The following is a 19007-nucleotide window of genomic DNA, read 5'->3' on the forward strand; positions in this document are numbered from 1 at the left end:
GATTACCAGTATTAAGTGGCACCAAGTGCTCTACACTGAATCAATGGAAAAGATGCCTGAGTGTGCAACCTACCCATGGATGGCTCAAAGTAGAAAGAAGGCAAATTCTTTTGAAAGGGGGTGGCTTGAAAGAACACTGGTGAAAGACCACTCTTCAAGTTTGCAGAGCTTTATTTCCCTACCCCCATGTGTATAAATTTGACTATGCTGCTCACTGGTAGTGAATTTGCAAGCAAGAAAAATTCAGAGAATGAAGTGTACACAGTCCCAGGAGCCACTGCTGAGATGCAGCAGTGTGAAGCAGGGTTGAAATCTCTTTGTGGAGACCAAGTAACACCATGGTATAGAGCTATCGAGATGAGCCGCGGTTTTCAGTGTAGACCTGAAGATGTCTTAGATAAACTAGGACTGAGAGCTGCTGGCTAGAGTGAGACCCTACCTCAAAAACGAACAAACAACAACAAAAATAAACCTAAATATCATTCATTTTTTTTTTTATTTTTAAAGAGTTAAAGGGAAAAGATTGATAACACTAAATGAGCATTTGATCTGATCTAGAAGGATTTTTTTCTTGATGAGCATCCTCATTAATGTAAACCTTCTTAAAGAGGGTTATACCCAAGACACAGATGCTGTTATCCTGAGAAAACTGTTAAAAGAACTATTATTACAGTGTGATGCTTTGAAGCATTAAGATAATTTCATATCAATAAAAACCTAAGTTTCTTATTCTTTCCATTAATTCAGACCAGTGCTCTCGGATGTGGAAGGCTAAGTTCAAATGCCTCAGTCGAAGCCTAAAATCACAAACAGCACCTTGTCCTATGCACAAGCACTGCCACGGGACCTAGCTGATATGCTGAGACAGCCATTAGGTGACGAGGAGCAGAAAGTCTACCTAGCACGACTCTCTGGATAAAGGTCGACTCTGTTCTCAGGCAGGATATTTCACAGTTCTATCGCATTACCCAGAACTGTGTGCTTTTTGCTTCATAACAGTTACCATAGGGTGACTGGAATTGTTAAAAGAAAAAACAAACAGGAGAAAAAGGGAAACTACTGTAGATTTCATGAGCATTGCCCACTACAGACCCTGTGGCTTTTTATCTTCATCTTCCTAGTCTTTGCCAACCAAAAGCATCAAGCACGTGAGGATGAAAGGAAACAACAGTGACTCATTTGACACAACATCAACGAAGTCTGAAATAATGATTCCTGTCCGAATCCACATACGGTGAGTATGTAAACCCTATAAAAAGCCAGTCCATGGACCAGCTTGAGAGCCTACCGCTACTCTGTTGACAAACACTGATTTCATAGATTCCAATAATGTAAAAGTATTTAACTTCTAACGTAGTCCACTATTGACTAAATTCATTTATTTCTTCATCTCACCCCTGCCTCTGGGAACTTTTTGAACCTCTGTTCTGATTTGAATACACTGCACACCAGAAAAGCAGTGAGTTCAGGTTGGGGTCACATGTCAGAGGCATCTGGTTTTCTTTCTTACCCCACTGTCCCATTACATTACTGTATTTTCATTTAGTTGGTTGCAGAAAGCTGAGATGACAATAATGCCTGAGAAGACTTCCTCATCCAGATAATAACATCAGCACTATAAAAGCACACTTCATTAAAAACGATGCAGACGACAATATACCTCCAAGTGTCAGCAATGAAATAGCTGCACAATTACTTCTGACTCATTTTCCATATTTCCCCTCTCTCCTTGGAATGCCAGATCTTCACAAGGTGCTCATTTCCTGTCTCACCCAGCAACCACCCTCTGCATTTTTATTATGCTGATCTCTCCTGCCTGAATTTCCATGGGGATTCCTCATTTTAAAACATGCTCTTTGTGCAACAACCCCATCGGCACTGGACCTCAGATTACAACAAGCACAGAAGTTAATAGCTTGTCCTGGTCCTAAGGGACTTTGTGAAATAACAATTGTCCTGGCCAGAGCATCTAGAGTTAAATCTATGGGCCACAGCGTGGGGTGTCAGATTACCTAATAGCATTTGCAAAGATTGAACATCCCTTTTGCCTAACGCAATTCAAAAAAAATTATTGAATATGTACATAATATAAGGTTCTCTGCAAGGCATGAACGTAGTTTAGTACCTAGTAAAATGTGGTTTCTGTGCAGAAAATATTTCAGATAAGAATAAAACAGATAAGGTCAAGGAGAGGCAATTCACGCTATAGTACCAGCACTTGGAAGGCAAACACAGGATGGCCACTGGCTCTAGGCCAGCTTGGCCAGGCTACATAGTAATACCCTATCTCCAAAAAAGAAAAGAAGACAACACACCACTTGTATAATTGAGCTGGGTGGTTGTTGAAATTCAATAAGAACGCACGCAAATGCATTTCACTTCTGAAATAGTGAAACCGAAGGGCTACAGTAGACTGTAAGAACCCCAGTGACGGCAGCTCAGGAGGTACATTTCAGAGGCGGAAGAGCTGCACTGTCTCTAGATGTGGCCAAGGAAGTCACAAAGGCAAGAGAAAGAGCATGGATAATGAGCACCAATGGAAGACATACTGTGATGTGTTTGGAAACAACTAACTGTCCAGCTTGACTGATTGATGCATAGGTTGTGAATCCAGGGGAGACTAAGAAAGTTAGCAGCGGGCCAGCTGGGAACTATTCAGTTTGAACGTACTCTGCATTCTTTGTCAGGATGAAGGTTTCACCACGCACTCAGCGCTTTGTCCACGTAGATACTTAACCCTTTTCACTGAGCTTTAGGCAGAAATTTCCTAGTTGAAGAGAAGTTTTCAAATAGTTCTTACCCTGCACTCTGAGCAGCCTCACGAGTCAGTCGCTTGCACTTAAAACATTGATTTAAAGATGATGTGCCTCACAGCATTATTACAGAAGGAAATATAGAGTGCTTTATTATTCAGTTGCACTTAAAATTTTTGTTAACCAGGTTTTCTGAGATCCACCCTTCCTTCTATCATTAGAATTCATGAAAACTAGCTGGGTGTGGTGGTGCCCGACTTTAATCCCAGCACTCGGGAGGCAGAGGTAGGAGGATCATTGTGAGTTCGAGGCCACCCTGAGACTACATAGTGAATTCCAGGTCAGCCTGAGCTAGAGTGAGACCCTCCCTCAAAACAAACAAAGAATTAATAAAACCTTACATGGCTGCCTGGCTTGTTATTGCAAAGCTCAGTGAATATAATAGTTGTGAATTCATTCATTTATTTATTTTTTGTTTTGTTTTTTCAAGGTAGGGTGTCATCCTAGCCCAGAATGACCTGAAATTCACTATGTAGTCTCAGGGTGACCTGAGGGTAATCCTCCTACCTGGGATTAAAGGTGTGCGCCACCATGCCCAGCTAATAGCTATGAATTTTTTCAAAGCATCATCTGTTGGTAACACTGTGCATGTCACATTATCCTCCTAACCACCTAGGGACGTGGTAGAGGTGTTATACCAGGAGAACCAGGGCTCAGAGGAAACAGTTCCACAGTTACCTGGTGGTAAAAGAAGTCAGCAGGAATCCAAAGCTCTAAGTAACTAGAAATAAACAAAAACAAAACGGAAAAAAAAAAAATACCAAGTCTAAATAATGAGGCAAATGAGAAAGAAAAGGTAGGTGTATTGTACTGTTTCTTTCAGAGGAAAACCAAAAGTTCACCAAATGATCAATTTGATGTAAATCATTAACATTTTCAGTGAGAATCCAACATGGTGACTCAGATTAATTTACAGAGGTTCGCATCACAGCACGTTCCACAAAGGAACATTCTCTCCAATAGGAAGAGAATTCCAGTCTCAGATCAGACCTGTTTTGACAAACACACTTTTCCACCTCGTACATGCTTGCACACAGAACCAGCAAGCACATTTTCTGGGCTTGCCAATGGTCAGTGGGCCATATCCAAGAAAGTGCCTAGTTAACTGCATGTATGACCTCTCTTCATTGCTCAACTCCAGTTTTCCATCTGTAAAGTGAAGGGTTTTTATCAGATGATATAATATTCTGTTTAGTTCTAAAACATAGTAAATTTATAATCCTTTGTGGATATTTTTATCTTTAGTTCTGCTCCATGGTGTAACATTAGCTAATTATAATGGAGTTAAACTGAAGAAGTTTGGGGATTTCTCCACTTAGGTCAAATTTCTTTAATTAAATGGAAAAATCTGAAATAGCTAATCATTTCATCTATTTCAGTAATATTAGTCATTCTGAAAATTAGGAAATCAAAGCTTCTGGTTGACACGTTTCCATTGCCTCAGATCGTCACACTGTTAAAGGGCCGAGGTCAGGCTCCACTGAGGACGTGAAATGGCAGCACCTGAGCAACAACGGCAGTGGCCTGAAAGATGGAAGGCATACGGAGCGCTCCAGTTCAGAGGAACATGGCAGGAGAGTGGAAAAGTACAGCCAAGGCAGTTAGGCCGAGGCATTGTGTGCGAGCTGCTCCTTCTACAAGGTGGCCGATCAGAGCTCATGAAACCCCTCTGGATGCATGAGGGTAAACAGATGCTAACTGGGTGAAAATAGCAGTCCTTTCTGAGCCTTCTGCATTAAAGCAACTTGATTAACAAACAGAAGCTGAGAGTTTTTATAGAGAGAAATCTGTGATTTTTGTTTGTGTGAGAGTGCATGTCTGCATATTCACATGTAGGGGTGTGCTCACGTGGAGGTCCAAGATCTGTGTTGGGTATCTTCCTCAGCCACTCTCCACCTTATTTTTAATTTTATTATTATTATTTTGTTTGTTTTTGAGGTAGGGTCTCCCTCTAGCCCAGGCTGACCTGGAATTCACTATGGAGTCTCAGGGTGGCCTTGAACTCATGGTGATCCTCCTACCCCTGCCTCCCCAGTGCTGGGATTAAAGGCATTTGACACCACGCCTGGCTCCACCTTATGTTTAAGACAGGGCTCACACTGCACCAGTTCAGTTAGACAGTTCAGCTAGAAGAGCAAGCAAGCAAACCCTAGGGATCCTTCTGACTCTGCTTCCCCAGCACCGGGATTCAGGTGCACGCCCCCATGCCTGGCTTCTACATGGTGCTGAGGATCCTAACCTGTGTGGCAAGCACTTGAGCCCATGAGCCATCTCCCAGTCCAGGACTCTATAATTCTTAGTAACTGATGTTGTCAACAGGTGTTTAAGCATGCTTGAGGCAGCAGTAATGTAAATGAGCAGACAGAATTATAGCAGTCCAAAAGCTAGGGCTCTGGAATTTTCATTTATGTTTTCAATATGAAGCTTTATAACAATGAAATCCCAGCTGCTTGCCATACTAACACAAATGAAGTTAGAGGTAGTCTTAACTGCTTCAACAAGATGACATCAGAAAAATAAATCTCATTCATTTATTCACCAAGTCAGTATTGTCGGGATAAGCACTTGACTGGGGGAAGCCACATGCTTCCTTCTACTCTGAAAATTCCTGTTTCCTCTCACCTGGCAAAGTGGAATGAAGCTATGCTCACAGAGAAGCTCTATGAACACAGGCCTACGTGGGTGCAAGGACAGAAAAGACCCAAGCCACACGATGCATCTGGTCAGCTTCCTGATATAGGGTGTGGGGCTTCCTTCCGAACCTGGTCAAAGAAAGGTGGTAGGTACCTCGTTCATTAAAACAGATCACTCCACTTTCATGAGAATTAAGGTCCACGTGCAATAAGGGTGACCTTGGCTCAATGTATTTGAGTTCAAATGCATCACAATTTTTTTGTACTTTAGAAATTCTTTCTCTAAAAGGAAATCAGAATCAATCAGGCCAGAAGGGAACTCTGAGGGTTTGGGTCACAATCCCCCTAGGAATGAACTTAAGTACAAAGTCAAGGAAATGGAAGTAACAGCATTCCCAGGTCTCTAGGTTCCAATAATTCTACCACGGGGAAAAAAAAAAAAAAAAAACCAACACCTGCCCGTCATTTAGAGACTGGAGAAGTTCTGGTGCAGAGCGAGATCAGGAAGTTCCTCAAGTGCTTTCCAGTTATCCCAGAGCCCTATTTCTCCATCTGAGAATAAAAACAAAACACCTTCAGACATCTTTTGAGAGCCTGAAAAGCCATAGGCTCTGGCCGGCTAGATTGTGCCGCCACAATCATTTCAGCATCCATTCAGACAACGTCCCCCAGACAACCGAAGAAGCACAACAGTGACAGTAAGATTCATTTCACAAAAATGAAAACCCGCTTTTCAGTCTTCAGTGAAGGAAGTGCAAGGATCCTACGGCTGGAGCCTCACTGCAGTCCTCCATGTGCTGTGGTCTGCATCTCAGTGAGGTGCAGAAAAGCTTCAGAATGTCCCCTTCCCATGCGCAGGTGTACAAGTAATGGCAATGTACATGTGAGGCACCACTCCACACCCGCACTTCCAATAGACCAGAGAAAGGAAAGAAATGTGAGTTTTTCCCTCCCAGCAAAGCTGGATAAATAGTCTGAAGTCTCCTATCTCATGTGTCAACAGGCATGCAGTCAGAGAGGGCAGGCTGAGCACTCCCAGACCTCTCCTATATTAGCAGTAATTTGTCCAACGAGTCATTCAATTCCTATTTGCCATCTCCCATGAAGGCTTGATTCCATTATAGTACCCTGGAAAGGTTATTATCAACACTGAAAACTCAGGAGAAAAGAAAACCATGTCAAATCTGATTTCCAGTGACCCTGGATAGAATACTAGATCTATCCAGTTGATTCAATCAATAAGCACAATCAATAAATGTCTCTTTACTTATGTTTTGATTTGTACATCTATGTTGTTCTAAAAAGGACTTGAAAGCTTTGACAAACATGCATCAAAACCAGCTGAAACAAGGAATAGTTCATAAAACTCTGAAACATCAATTCTGAAATGCATCATTAACTTAGGTTAACACTAAGATACTGCGTAGTATGTCATAACATGCTATTATTTTTAAGATGCACTTCAACTTTAACGATGTCAAAATGTATATACTTGAAGCTGGGCGTGGTGGTGCACATCTTTAATCTCAGCACTTGAGAGGCAGAGGTAGGAGGATCACCATGAGTTCGAGGCCACCCTGAGACTACATAGTGAATTCCAGGTCAGCCTGAGCTACAGTGAGACCCTACCTCGAAAAAACAAAGTATATACTTGAATCAACAAAATACAATGTATTTCATCAAAAGGGGAAAGACAGAAGTAGAATACAAAATTCATTCACAAAAATGCAAGGCCTGTGGTTCTCCTGGCTGCCGCGGTGAAAACTGGTAACATAACCACCTCACATCTAGCTGGCCTTCCCAGACTGCCTGTGTTGCTCAAATGTTAAGTTGCTCTTTCACAAATTAAAGTGTACAGTCAGTCTGAAGAAGGAATATGAAGAAGGAATATTTAACATTCCAAGGGACAGCCCTCCTTTAGGCTCCCAAAGTGATTTTTCTATATAATTCATAGTTTAAGTCAGACTATCATGTAAAACATTGTTAAAATCTGGAGTGACATTTATTTTTAATAATATGAAACTTAAGGAAGGATCACAGGGAGGAGAAGGCCATTCTTCATAAAACCATGGGTGCTCTTTCTCAAGTCTATCTGGTCATGGTAGTCTCTCCTGCTTAAAATCATCCAGGGGTCCCTTCACCCCTCATAAGTAATGTTTTTCATCACTAAGCAAATCAGATGATGTCAGCGAAGATGGCGGAGGGGTTTACTCCAAGGGCCTGCTCCTCCAGAGAAACAGTAAAAAAAAAAAAAAAATCAGGCAAAAATTGTCAAAATCAACTTTGTCAAAACTCTGGAAAACAGTCAAAGGTTTACATCAGCCAAACGAGCATTATATCAAGAGAAAGGGAACTCAAAACCGGGAGGCGAGCTCTGCCTCACGCTGACCCTGGTCTCCGTAGTTCAGCAGTAGGACTGAGGCCTTCCGAGCCGCAGCCTTTGGCTCCCGAGGGACCCACGCCGCCCTCAGTCTAGAAGCCTGTTCGTCTACTCTAGCCTGTCTGGGGCACCTCAAGGCCTTTCCATGACGGTCAGAACTCAGTGCTGAAAAGCAGCTATGCTGTTCCCACTCCACAGCAAATAGAGCACACAGGCCCTTTGAAGAAACTGGGGAAGGTTTCTCTGAGAAATTAAAGCACTCAAAAGTGCCGAAGCATACATACCAAGGGCACTGCAAAGGCAGCACTACGGGCTCATAATATATAAACATGTGATTTGTGACCGCAACATCATCAAAGTGAGAGGTGTGGGTAGAGGAGCTGAGTTCTAATATTCTGCTGAAGTCATATGCAAATCAATTCCAATGTGATTGTTATAAATATTAGGCTGTAAGACTGTGTCTCATATAGTGTTGGCTGGCTTCAAACTTACCAAGCAGCCAAAGATGATCTTGAACTTCTGATTCTCTTATATGTCTACCCCTTCCTTCCCCATGCTAGGTCACAGGCATGCGACACTATGCCTGGTTTTGTGGCACACTGGGGATGGAATCCAGGTTCATCTATGCTGGGCAATCACTCTACCAACTAAGCCACATCCCTAGTCCCATATGATGTTAATTGTAACTTCTGTACTAACAATTAAGAAGAGATCTTTTAAAATATGCAGAAAAGGAATGCTACAGTACAAGAAATCAAGCACAAGAGGGGAGTCACAGAGGAAATGAGGCACACAAGGGTATAAAAAATACAGAAGACAAACAGCAAAACGCAGAAGGCTCTCCCCCACAATTACATCCAGTACAAGCAGATAAACTTTTACTCAAAAGGAACAATTGGCAGAATGGACTTAAAAACAGAAAAAACACACTCTAACTATAATCTTCCCATAAAAGACTCATTTTAGAGCCAAAGAAATACATAGGTTCAAGGCTAGGGATACAGTTGTTGATAGAGTGGTTGTTTGCTATACATGAAGGCCTGGATTCCATCCCAGTTCACACAAACTGGGAACGGTGAAGCATGCCTGTAATCTCAGCACTTGGGAGGTAGATCCAGAAGGATCAGAAGTTCAAGGTCATTCTTAGCTACATAGTGAATTTGAGATCAGCCTGGGCTATGTGAGAACCTGTCTCTAAAAATAAAGCAAACAAACAAAGCATAAATAGGTTCAAAGGGAAAAGATGGAAAAGACATTCCAGGCAAATGGCAATTGAAAGAGTTATGGTATCTATACTAATATATGGAAAGTCTGTTTTTAGGTAAAAAAAAAAAAATGTTACAAGAGGAACAAATCATCATACACTGACAAAAGGGACAGTCCATCAAGAGCTGGTAACATAGAAACACATGCGTCAAGCTACAGACACCCAAACACTGACAGAACTGGAGGAAGACCGAACACCCACAATCAAGGTTGGAGAGCTCACTATGCTACTTTCAATAACGGACAGAACATCTCAACAGAAGACAAATATGCAAATAGAGGCCTTGATGATACTCTAAACCAACCAGACTCACAGAATATGCATTTCTTCAGTACACATGGAATATTCACCAGGATAGGCCAAAAAAATGAGTCTTACTTAAAAAAAACAAACAAGCTGGGCTGGAGGAATGGCTTAGTGGTTAAGGCATTTGCCTGCAAAGCCAAAGGACCCAGGTTCGATTTTCCAGGACCCACGTTAGCCAGATGCACAAGGGGGCGCACACATCTGGAGATTGTTTGCAGTGGCTAGAGGCCCTGGCACACTCATTCTCTCTCTTTCTGTCAAATAAATAAAAATAAGTGAATAAATAAATATTTTTTAAAAAACAAACAAAGCTAAGACACTTGCCTGCAAAGCCAAAGGACTCAGGTTCAACTCCCTAGGACCCACATAAATGAACCAGATTCACAAGGTGGCACATGAGTCTGGTATTTGTTTTCAGTGGCTGGAGGCCCTCGGGTACTCATTCTGTCTTTCTGTCTTTCTCTCTCTCTCTCCCTCCTTCAAATAAAAAAAAAATTAAACAAACAAACAAACAAACACTGAAATCATAAAAATAACTTCTGTCACAATGGAATGATATGAGAATTAGTAATGGAAGGCAAACTAAAATTCGTAAACAAAAATAACATAAATAAAATATATCATATATTAATATATAATATTATATGTGATATATAATATATACTATACTACATTACATTATTATATATTATAGATAATATATTATATATTAAATATAATAAAATCCAGGCATGGCAGCACACACCTTTTACTCTCAGCACTCGGGAGGCAGAGGTAGGAGGATTGCCTTGAGTTCCAGGCCACCCTGAGATTACATAGTGAATTCCAGGGCTGGGCTAGAATGAAACCCTACCTCAAAAAAAAAAAAAAAAGAAATATAATAAAAAATAAAATATGAAAGTTAAACAATGGGTCTCTTAAACAATAGGTTAATGAAGAAATCACAAGGGAAATCAGAAAACATATTGAAATGAAAGAAAACAAAAATACAACATCCAAAATATGTGATATGGAAATTTATATGTATAAAAAAAGCTCTGCATCTTAAAAAACTAGAAAAAGAACAGAAAATAAAACAAAAATTAGCAGAATAAAGGAAATAATACAGACATAAAAGAGAATAGACAGGCAACAGAATCAATACAACTAAAAGTCAATTCTTAGGGCTAGGGAGATGCCTTTGCTTGCAAACCCTGTCTGAGTAGATTTGATCCTCCTCTACCCATGCAAAGCCAGATGCACAAAGTGGCGCAAGTGTCTGGAGTTTATTTGCAGTGGCTGGAGGCCTGGAGTACCTATTCTCTTTCTCGCAGAAAAATATATTTTCAACACAAACCTTTAATTAAAATTACTATGAAAAAAATGCAAATAACTAAAATCAGAAACAAAAGTGAGAACACTACTACACATATTACAGAAATAAAAGTAATTATAAGAAATACTCCCAACTATATAGCCTAGATGATATAGGTATATCTTTAGAAACACTCCAACATAGTAATATACAGAAAATCTGAGTAGATATCTAATGAATAAAGAATTCAAATCAGTGATTTTAAAACTTTGTGGGGTTTTTTTCCTATTTTTTTGTTTTTCAAAGTAGGGTCTTGCTCTAGCCCAGGCTGACCTGGAATTCACTATAGTCTCAGGGTGGCCTCAAACTCATGACAATCCTCCTGCCTCTGCCTCCCAAATGTTAGGATGCAAGATGTGTACCACCACACCCAGCTAAACACTTTTTTATTTTCCCAAAAGAAAAATTCAAGGCCAGATGGCTCTACCAATGAATTTAAACAGCCATTTTATTATTATTATTATTATTATTATTATTATTATTATTATTATTTAAACAGCCATTTTTTAGAAAGGATAGGAATCTTCAGACTCTTCCAAACATTTGATTAAGGAATAATTCCTTCTTCACTTTATGAGGCCAGGCTAGTATTACACTAATTTTAACCTCAGACAACATATATCACCAACAGGTAATAACAGACTAATGCCTAAGTACAAATGCAAAACTGTCAACAAAACACTAGCAAACCAAATCTTATAACATGTTAAAATGATTGCAGACCATGACCAAGTGGGATTTTCCTAAAAATGCAAGGGGGATTCAACATACAAAAACCAGTCAATGTTATACACCACATGAACAGAAGAAAGGGATATAACCACTTGATCACCTCATTTTTTTAAATAAGGAGCATATGACAAAATCCAAAATCCAACATCCTTTCATGATAAAAAACACTCAGAAACGAGGGCTGGAAAGGAACTTCCTGAACATGATTAAGGGCCTTATGAAAGAGCAGCATAGTCAATGATGGAAGACTAAGACGCACTCTCCTTGAAATGAGGGAAAGACAAAAACGCCTGCTTTCATCACTGTCATTCAATATTTTAAGTTCTAGCCAGAACAATTAGGTAAGAAAAACAAAACAAAAACAAAGAATCCAAATTGGACAGAAATAAAACCTTTTTTATATTCACAGAATGATCCAATGTACAGAAAATCCAAACAATCTGTGAGAGAAATTAAGAAAGCAGTAAAACAGTAAAAACGACAGGAATACGCTAAACCAAGGAGGTACAAACCTTGCTCAATACTGCTATGAAGAACTGAATCAGTCCTAAACCCATGGAAAGACAACCTAAGCGTTACCTTGAGAAGGCAATGCCACTCCAAGTAATCTCGGAGTTCAATATAGTCCCTATCCGAGTCACAGTGGCGTTTCTCTTCTTCAGAAACGGAAAAGCTGATCCTCAAAGTCATATGGAATGGCAAGAGACCCTGAAGAGCCAAAACAATATTGAAAAGAACAAAGTTGGAGTACTTACATGTCTCAATTTCAAATCTTATTATGGTACTGGCATAAGAATAGACATATTAACTACTGGAACAGAGAGGAGTTTGGGAATAATCCACGGCCAGTTGATTTTTTTCACAAGGGTGCCAAGACCATTCAAGGGGAAAAGTCTCTTCTACATACTAAATATAAAAATTAACTCAGAATGGAAGAAGCACCTAAGTATAAGCACAAAGTATAAGACTAGTTTATAAGAGCTGGGCGTGATAGCGCACGCCTTTAATCCCAGCACTTGGGAGGCAGAGGTAGGAGGAATGTCTTGAGTTCAAGGCCACCCTGAGACTACATAGTGAGACCCAGGTCAGCCTGGACTAGAGTAAAACCCTACCTCAAAAAAACAAAAACAAAAACAAAAACAAAAAAACTAGTTTATAAAAGCAAGACTAAATCTTTATAACCTTTGATTCAGCAGTGGATTTTAGATATTAACACTAAAAGCACTAAAAACAACAAAAAGACAAATAGAACATCAAAAGTAAACACTTTTATTTATGCATCAAAGAACATTATAAAAGATGTGAAGCACCTAGTCCAATTGTTTCTCCTCACTCCATTGGTGGGAACTTCCTGTCCTGGCACTCTGGACATGTCTGACGCTGGACAGATGCAGTTCTTCATACCCCTGAGGAACAGGGCACCACATGCCATGCACAGAGGTTGTACTTGGGAAAGAGTAAACAACCAGTATGTCACGATAGAAATGCATTTGAAACTTTATCTCAATCCAGTGGTGATGGGGCAAGGGCGTGGAGTCTTTGGAAAGTGTTTAGGACACAAGACTGTGTTCTGGTGAGTGGATTAATGGCAGTACAAAAGAGCCTGACAGAGGAATTATGGCTCCTCTGCACACCTGTCCCAAGCACTATATAAGAACACAGCACTTCTCCCTTCTGGATGCTGCAATACTAGGGGATGATTTTGGAAGCAGCGAAAGCAGGCCTCACTAGACATAGAGAACGTCAGCACCTTGATCTTGAGCTTGCCAGCCTCTAGAACTGTGAGGAACAAATTCCTATTATTCATAAATTACCCAGTGTCCAGTTTTGTTTTTTGGTATAGTACTATAAACAGACTCGATATTTTTTGTGTTTAAGACACAGCCTTTGTAACATCAAAAGACAGAGGTAATGCCTGCTTCTAGATGTTGCATGGGATTGGTTCTGTCAATGAATCTCCAGCTGGCAGGAAACTGAAATGAGGAGCCACTGGAAGCCCTCCTCCTTGACCATATGTCAAGGCATTATGATATTAACCTTAATTTTTGGCCTTCACTATAAAAATAACCTATATAATAAAAGCAAATTCAGTTATCTGATAAGGGTCTAATACACAAGGGAGTTTTACAACTCAACAACAAAAAGACAAAATAACTCAATTAGGAAACAGACCTTTCACCAAAGAAGATACACACATGGTTAGGAAGAACAAGAAAAAAATTCAAACATGCCGGGCGTGGTGGCGCACGCCTTGAATCCCAGCACTCGGGAGGCAGAGGTAGGAGGATCACCGTTGAGTTTGAGGCCACCCTGAGACTACATAGTGAATTCCAGAGACCCTACCTCGAAAAAAAAAAATCACTATTACATAAGAAAAAAAAAAAAAAGCAAACCACAAAGATATAACTTCCCACCTGGGAGTGCGAAGTGGTACAACTGACAGGGAAAACCATTTGGTGGATCCTCAACGCCCAATGACCCTATGACTCAGCAACTTCACAGGTAGGTCAATGCCCCAAAGAACTGAAGAAAAGGGGCACTCTAACAACTGTGCGTAAATATCCATAGCAACCCTGTTCACAAGAGCCACAAGGTAGAAATAAGCCAGATGTCCATGGAGAGATGAATGAATAAACAAAGTGTGGTATACACTCTCAATGGAAGATTACTGGACCATAAAAATGAATGAAATACTGATTATTCTACAACATGGATACATATTGAAAACATTATGCTAAGTGAAAGAAGCCAGGAACAAAAAGGTCACATACTGTATGGTTCCATTTATATAAAGTATCCAGAACAGGAGAATCCAGAGAGACAGAAAATAGATGGTGGTTGCCAGGGACTAAGGGGCGGGGGGTAACTGCTTAATGGGTGTGGGGTTTTCTTTGAGGTGATGAAAATGCTTTTGAACTGTAGATGTGCTGGCTGCGCAACACTGCCAATGAACTAAATTCCACTAAGTTATACACCTAAAATCTTGAATTTTATGCTATGTGCATCTCACATCGATGTATTTTAGAAATGTAATCCAAGAAAGCAACCCATGTGGCTCTTCATCAAACACACACAATATAGGCTCCCGTTCAATTTCTTATGCTTGTCAAACAGAAAAGAATACTTGGCTCAGGTCAACCACAGCATCAGGAAAAGGCGCTGATCTAACTAGTCCTGTGCTCCCTAGCTGACACTGTTCCATTGTTCCACAGACACAGACACCCCTTAACGTGAGAGGGGTTGGTTCCCACCTCCTTTCCTAAACGACTGAAACCACGATGTTCAAGTCTCTCATATAAACAGTATGGTGTCTGCGTACGGCCTACACACATCCTCTGTGGGTCACATCATCTCCAAGTTACTTACAAAGCCTACATGCTTGCTACCACAGGACTCAGTGCCTCCATTCACAGGTATATGCTCAGAAGAACTGAAAATGACTACTCAAGCAACTGTATGTAAAGGCAGCAGCACGATTTACATGTTGGCTGAGTAGTCGTTATACTGTGCTGCTTGAGAAATAATAAGAAAAAAGTTGTATATGTTCAGCGCAGACACAACGGCTCCCCTCCCCCACCACATATTTCTAATGCAGTGTTGGCTGAATCTACAGATGTGGAGCCCCCAACTGTGGGTGGAACACTCGGGTACTGAGGGGGGTACAGTGCTATGATCTTCCTTCTCCACATCCCACGTCACCTCTAAGTGCAGTGACGCTAAACTGCTTGCAGTCTCCTAAGTGGGCCAGGAGATAACTTCATCTCCTCATGCCACAGAAACAACATCCTTTTAATTCGCAACGTGGTTCTCAATTAGACCACTTGTGAAGCTTTTAACAGACACCCAGAGTGTAGGTGTCGATTAACTCAATCAGGGGCCAGAAATCTAGGGGTTACGAGCTCAACTTTAAAAGCTCTCCATGACTTTGACGTATAGCCAGAATGAGAATGACTTGCCTAGAACATTTTGTGTGCCTGTTCCTTTAACCCAGCGTGGCTTCTGGGTTCTTCTGTTTGTTTGGGTTTGTCTTTACAGATAGGATCTCAGACTAGGCTGGCCTCAAACACAACTGCAACATAACTGACACTGGCCTTGGACTCCTGATCCTCCCCCTCCTTTCTCCTGAATGCTGGTCTAATATAATAATACTGTGGTGTTATTTATCACAGTCAGTAAACATATTTTGAATTATCTCAATCTTTTGAAAAATTTTAGGGCAAGAATAACTAATTTGGGGAAATAGTCCATATGTACTATACTAGAGAAGACTGTATCTCCTGTAACCTTATGGAACAATGTATATATTTACATATATATACACATACATATATATACACATACATATATATACACACACACTAAGATCTAGTTCACTAATTATATTTGTCAAATATTTTCCATACCGATTCTTTGGCCTTCTAATAAAACCATTTTTGGTAATAGGTTTTTTCCCTCATGATATTATATATAGTAACATAATTTATATACATTTACAAAATAATAGTTAATGAGAGAAAATATTTCCATGTAGCTCCATGGTGTTTTTTTGTCTATGCTTTGAAGTCATGTTCACAGGTAGTATTATGGTTTGGATATGAAATGTTCCCCCAAAAGCTTATGCATTGAGGGCTTGGTTCCCAGTCGGTTCTATTGAGAGGTAACTGGATCACGAGGGTACTAACCTCATCAATGGATTAGTCCATCAATGAGTTCAGAGCTCAATGGATGGTTAGGAGGTGGAGCCTAACTGAAGGAAGCAGGTCGCCGGGCATGGCTCCGGTTTCAGATGTGTGCTACTGTGCCTGACTGGGAGAGTATTTTTACTCTGTCACTGTGGGTTTGCTGGGGTCAGTTTTCCCACTTTGAAGGTCTGAAATGCCTTGGTTGTGCCCTTGCCTATTCACAGAACATAGAATTAAGAGCTGGCAGTATTTTCTTTCATTATGTCAAAATGTCACATCACTTTCCAGCTCTCCCTTTCCTGTTGAAAATTCAGCTTTCAGTCTATAAACTTCCAATACTAGCATGCCTTTTATCTCTGAGCTTAATATTCAAAGTTGAGTTTTATGCCTTTTCTTTTGGTAGTTATTTTATTTTGCATTTAGTGCTTTATGAATTTATAGCTCCATGTCTTTGGTTAAGTGTGAAAATTTCTCAATCATCTCTTGATATTATGTTCACCTTATGCCTTTTCACCTGTAAATATAATCATGTGCATATTAGATATTTTGACTGTGCTGTGAACATTCATTGCTTTTCTCAATGCTTCTTTTTTGTTTGTTTGTTTGTTTGTTTGTTTTTCCACATAGTATCTCACTCTTGCCAAGGCTGACCTGGAATGCAGTATGTAGTCTCAGGCTGGCCTGAAACTCACAGTAGTCCTCCTACTTCTGCCTTCTTCTTTTATTTTTGGTTTTCTAAAGGAAGGGTCTCACCAGCCCAGCTGACCTGGACTATGTAGTGTCAGGCTGGCTTTGAACTCACAACAATCCTCCTACCTCTGCCTCCCATGTGCTGGGATTAAAGGCGTGCACCACCACCCCCGGCTTGATGCTACATTCTTACTGCTCTTTGTTTATTGGCCGAGATACAGATGCATCACAATTTACAGTGGAGTTGTGTTTGATAAAAAATACCATAAATTGAAAATACCACAAGTCGAGCTGGGTGTGGTGGTGCATATCTGTAATCTTAGTATGTGAGAGGTTGGAGAATCACTGTTGAAGGTCAGTCTGGGCTGTGTAGTAAGCTCAAAGCCACACGGAGTGACACCACAAAAGCCCATCTCAAACAAAGAAGAAAAACAAATTATCTTAAGTTGAAAATGCATTTAATGTACATCACCTACTGAGCATCAGGGCTTAGCAACTTAGTGCCTGTGCATTATGCTTGCTACTCTTGAACACGAGTGACTGGCACTTACAGCTCACTGCTACTACTCAGCACTGTACAGGCAAGTTCCAGACACTGCCACCTTGGGAACACACTATAATTCAAATCCCAAGTCTGGTTCCAACTGAATACAAATCACTTCTGCACCGTTGTAAAGTCAGAAAGTTCCAAGTCAAGCCACCATAGTCAGGGATCATCTATATTTTCCACTGACCTATTTTTCAGTATATTTTAGCCACATTCAATCTGCTGTTAGGCTTTTATCCTTTTCTTGTTCTTGGACAAACCTTTTAACCATTTCATTTCTTGAGTGATAGACAGCAAGTATTACATGAGTATTTCCAGAGCATATGTCGTTTGTCCTTTCAAAGTAAAAGGAAAGCAGGTCACATTTGAGTTAATTTTGATAGCATTAACAATTCTGTAAATAGAGGAGTTCAACCATTAAAACCTACGTGAATAACTACATTTTATTTAAAAGGAATGGTGTACTTTTCAAAGGTTACATAAAAATTGTCATGATTTAGATCATACTTTAAAATTTCAATATGCTAATGTTTTTACCCATATTTCATATTGGTATGATTTTAAAAACATTTTTTTAAAAAAGACACTTACTCTCTTTCCTTTTCAGTCAGCTTGTCATTGATATTATCTTTGATTGTTGATCTAGATCCCTTGTGAATTATAGGATATCTGAGGGGCACTTGAAGGAAAAAGGAAATCATGGAGACCAAATGTGCAGTGTAACCAAGGGCAACAGCAATGCTTCCATCATCTTTTGCTGTAAATTCAAAAGCAGAGGAAAAGAAAACAACTATTTACCTTATAAATGTAGCCATGAAGAGGTCTTATAAAAATATGTGGTCAATAAAATAATAACTTATTTAAACTGTATGAATCTATACAAATCTAAACACATGACAAAAACTTGAAATTTCACCTATTAACTATTCTTAAAATGATTTCCCAATTTATTGTACTAAGGTTTACAGTTGATAGGCATCTTAAGAATTCTTAGTGTATCCAAATATTCATTACTTTATTTCCCATTATTCTAAAGGGGACATTAATACGTAAATCTATTACAAGATATGAAGACATTCTAGATTTTATTCTTTCTACACAAAATAGTTCTAACACTATATAACATTATTTTGAAGTGGAGTGAAATACCCTAACATAGCATTGTGGGCTATATTTTTGGTATTTATAAAGGCAGAGCCACATAGTTAGGTGTGAAGTCTTGAGATGGAATGAAGAGAGGGGAAAACACTTTCAATAGTGTAAGCAAAAGATCAGAAACCATATTGCTTACACTCAATCCTACTAATGTAATTTCGGAGGAAGTAACTATAGGCACAAATGCTTGTGCCATACAGTCAAACATAAGCATCTAGCTTTAAAAAAGTGGAAAATAGTTACATTTTAAATTTACCATCCATAGTTCTCCTATGTGGTGATAAATGGTGATTCAGGTACTTAGAGTAATGCAAAACAAAGTTTTAAACATCCTTAAGAAGGAAGGAAAATGAAATTGCTTGGTATACACTCTTCCTGAAATGTCTTGAAAGTGGTGCACACACACTGAAAGATTTAACATGCAACTTGGACTACCCTGGCTGCCAAG

General features: G+C 39.8%; 1 protein-coding gene across 2 annotated transcripts in view; it reads right to left on the reverse strand.

Moving 5' to 3' along the window:
* The window catches only part of Uvrag (UV radiation resistance associated), a 365773-nt gene that overhangs the window by 132116 nt on the left and 214650 nt on the right, over positions 1–19007 (reverse strand). For both annotated transcript variants that reach the window (XM_045145963.1, XM_004656260.3), the window contains one exon: positions 17996–18161. In XM_045145963.1, coding sequence (XP_045001898.1) covers positions 17996–18161 — 166 coding nt within the window. The remainder of the gene's footprint in view (positions 1–17995; positions 18162–19007) is intronic.

The sequence above is a fragment of the Jaculus jaculus genome, chromosome 3 (assembly GCF_020740685.1).
Source record: "Jaculus jaculus isolate mJacJac1 chromosome 3, mJacJac1.mat.Y.cur, whole genome shotgun sequence".
In the NCBI taxonomy this organism is placed as follows: Eukaryota; Metazoa; Chordata; class Mammalia; order Rodentia; family Dipodidae; genus Jaculus; species Jaculus jaculus.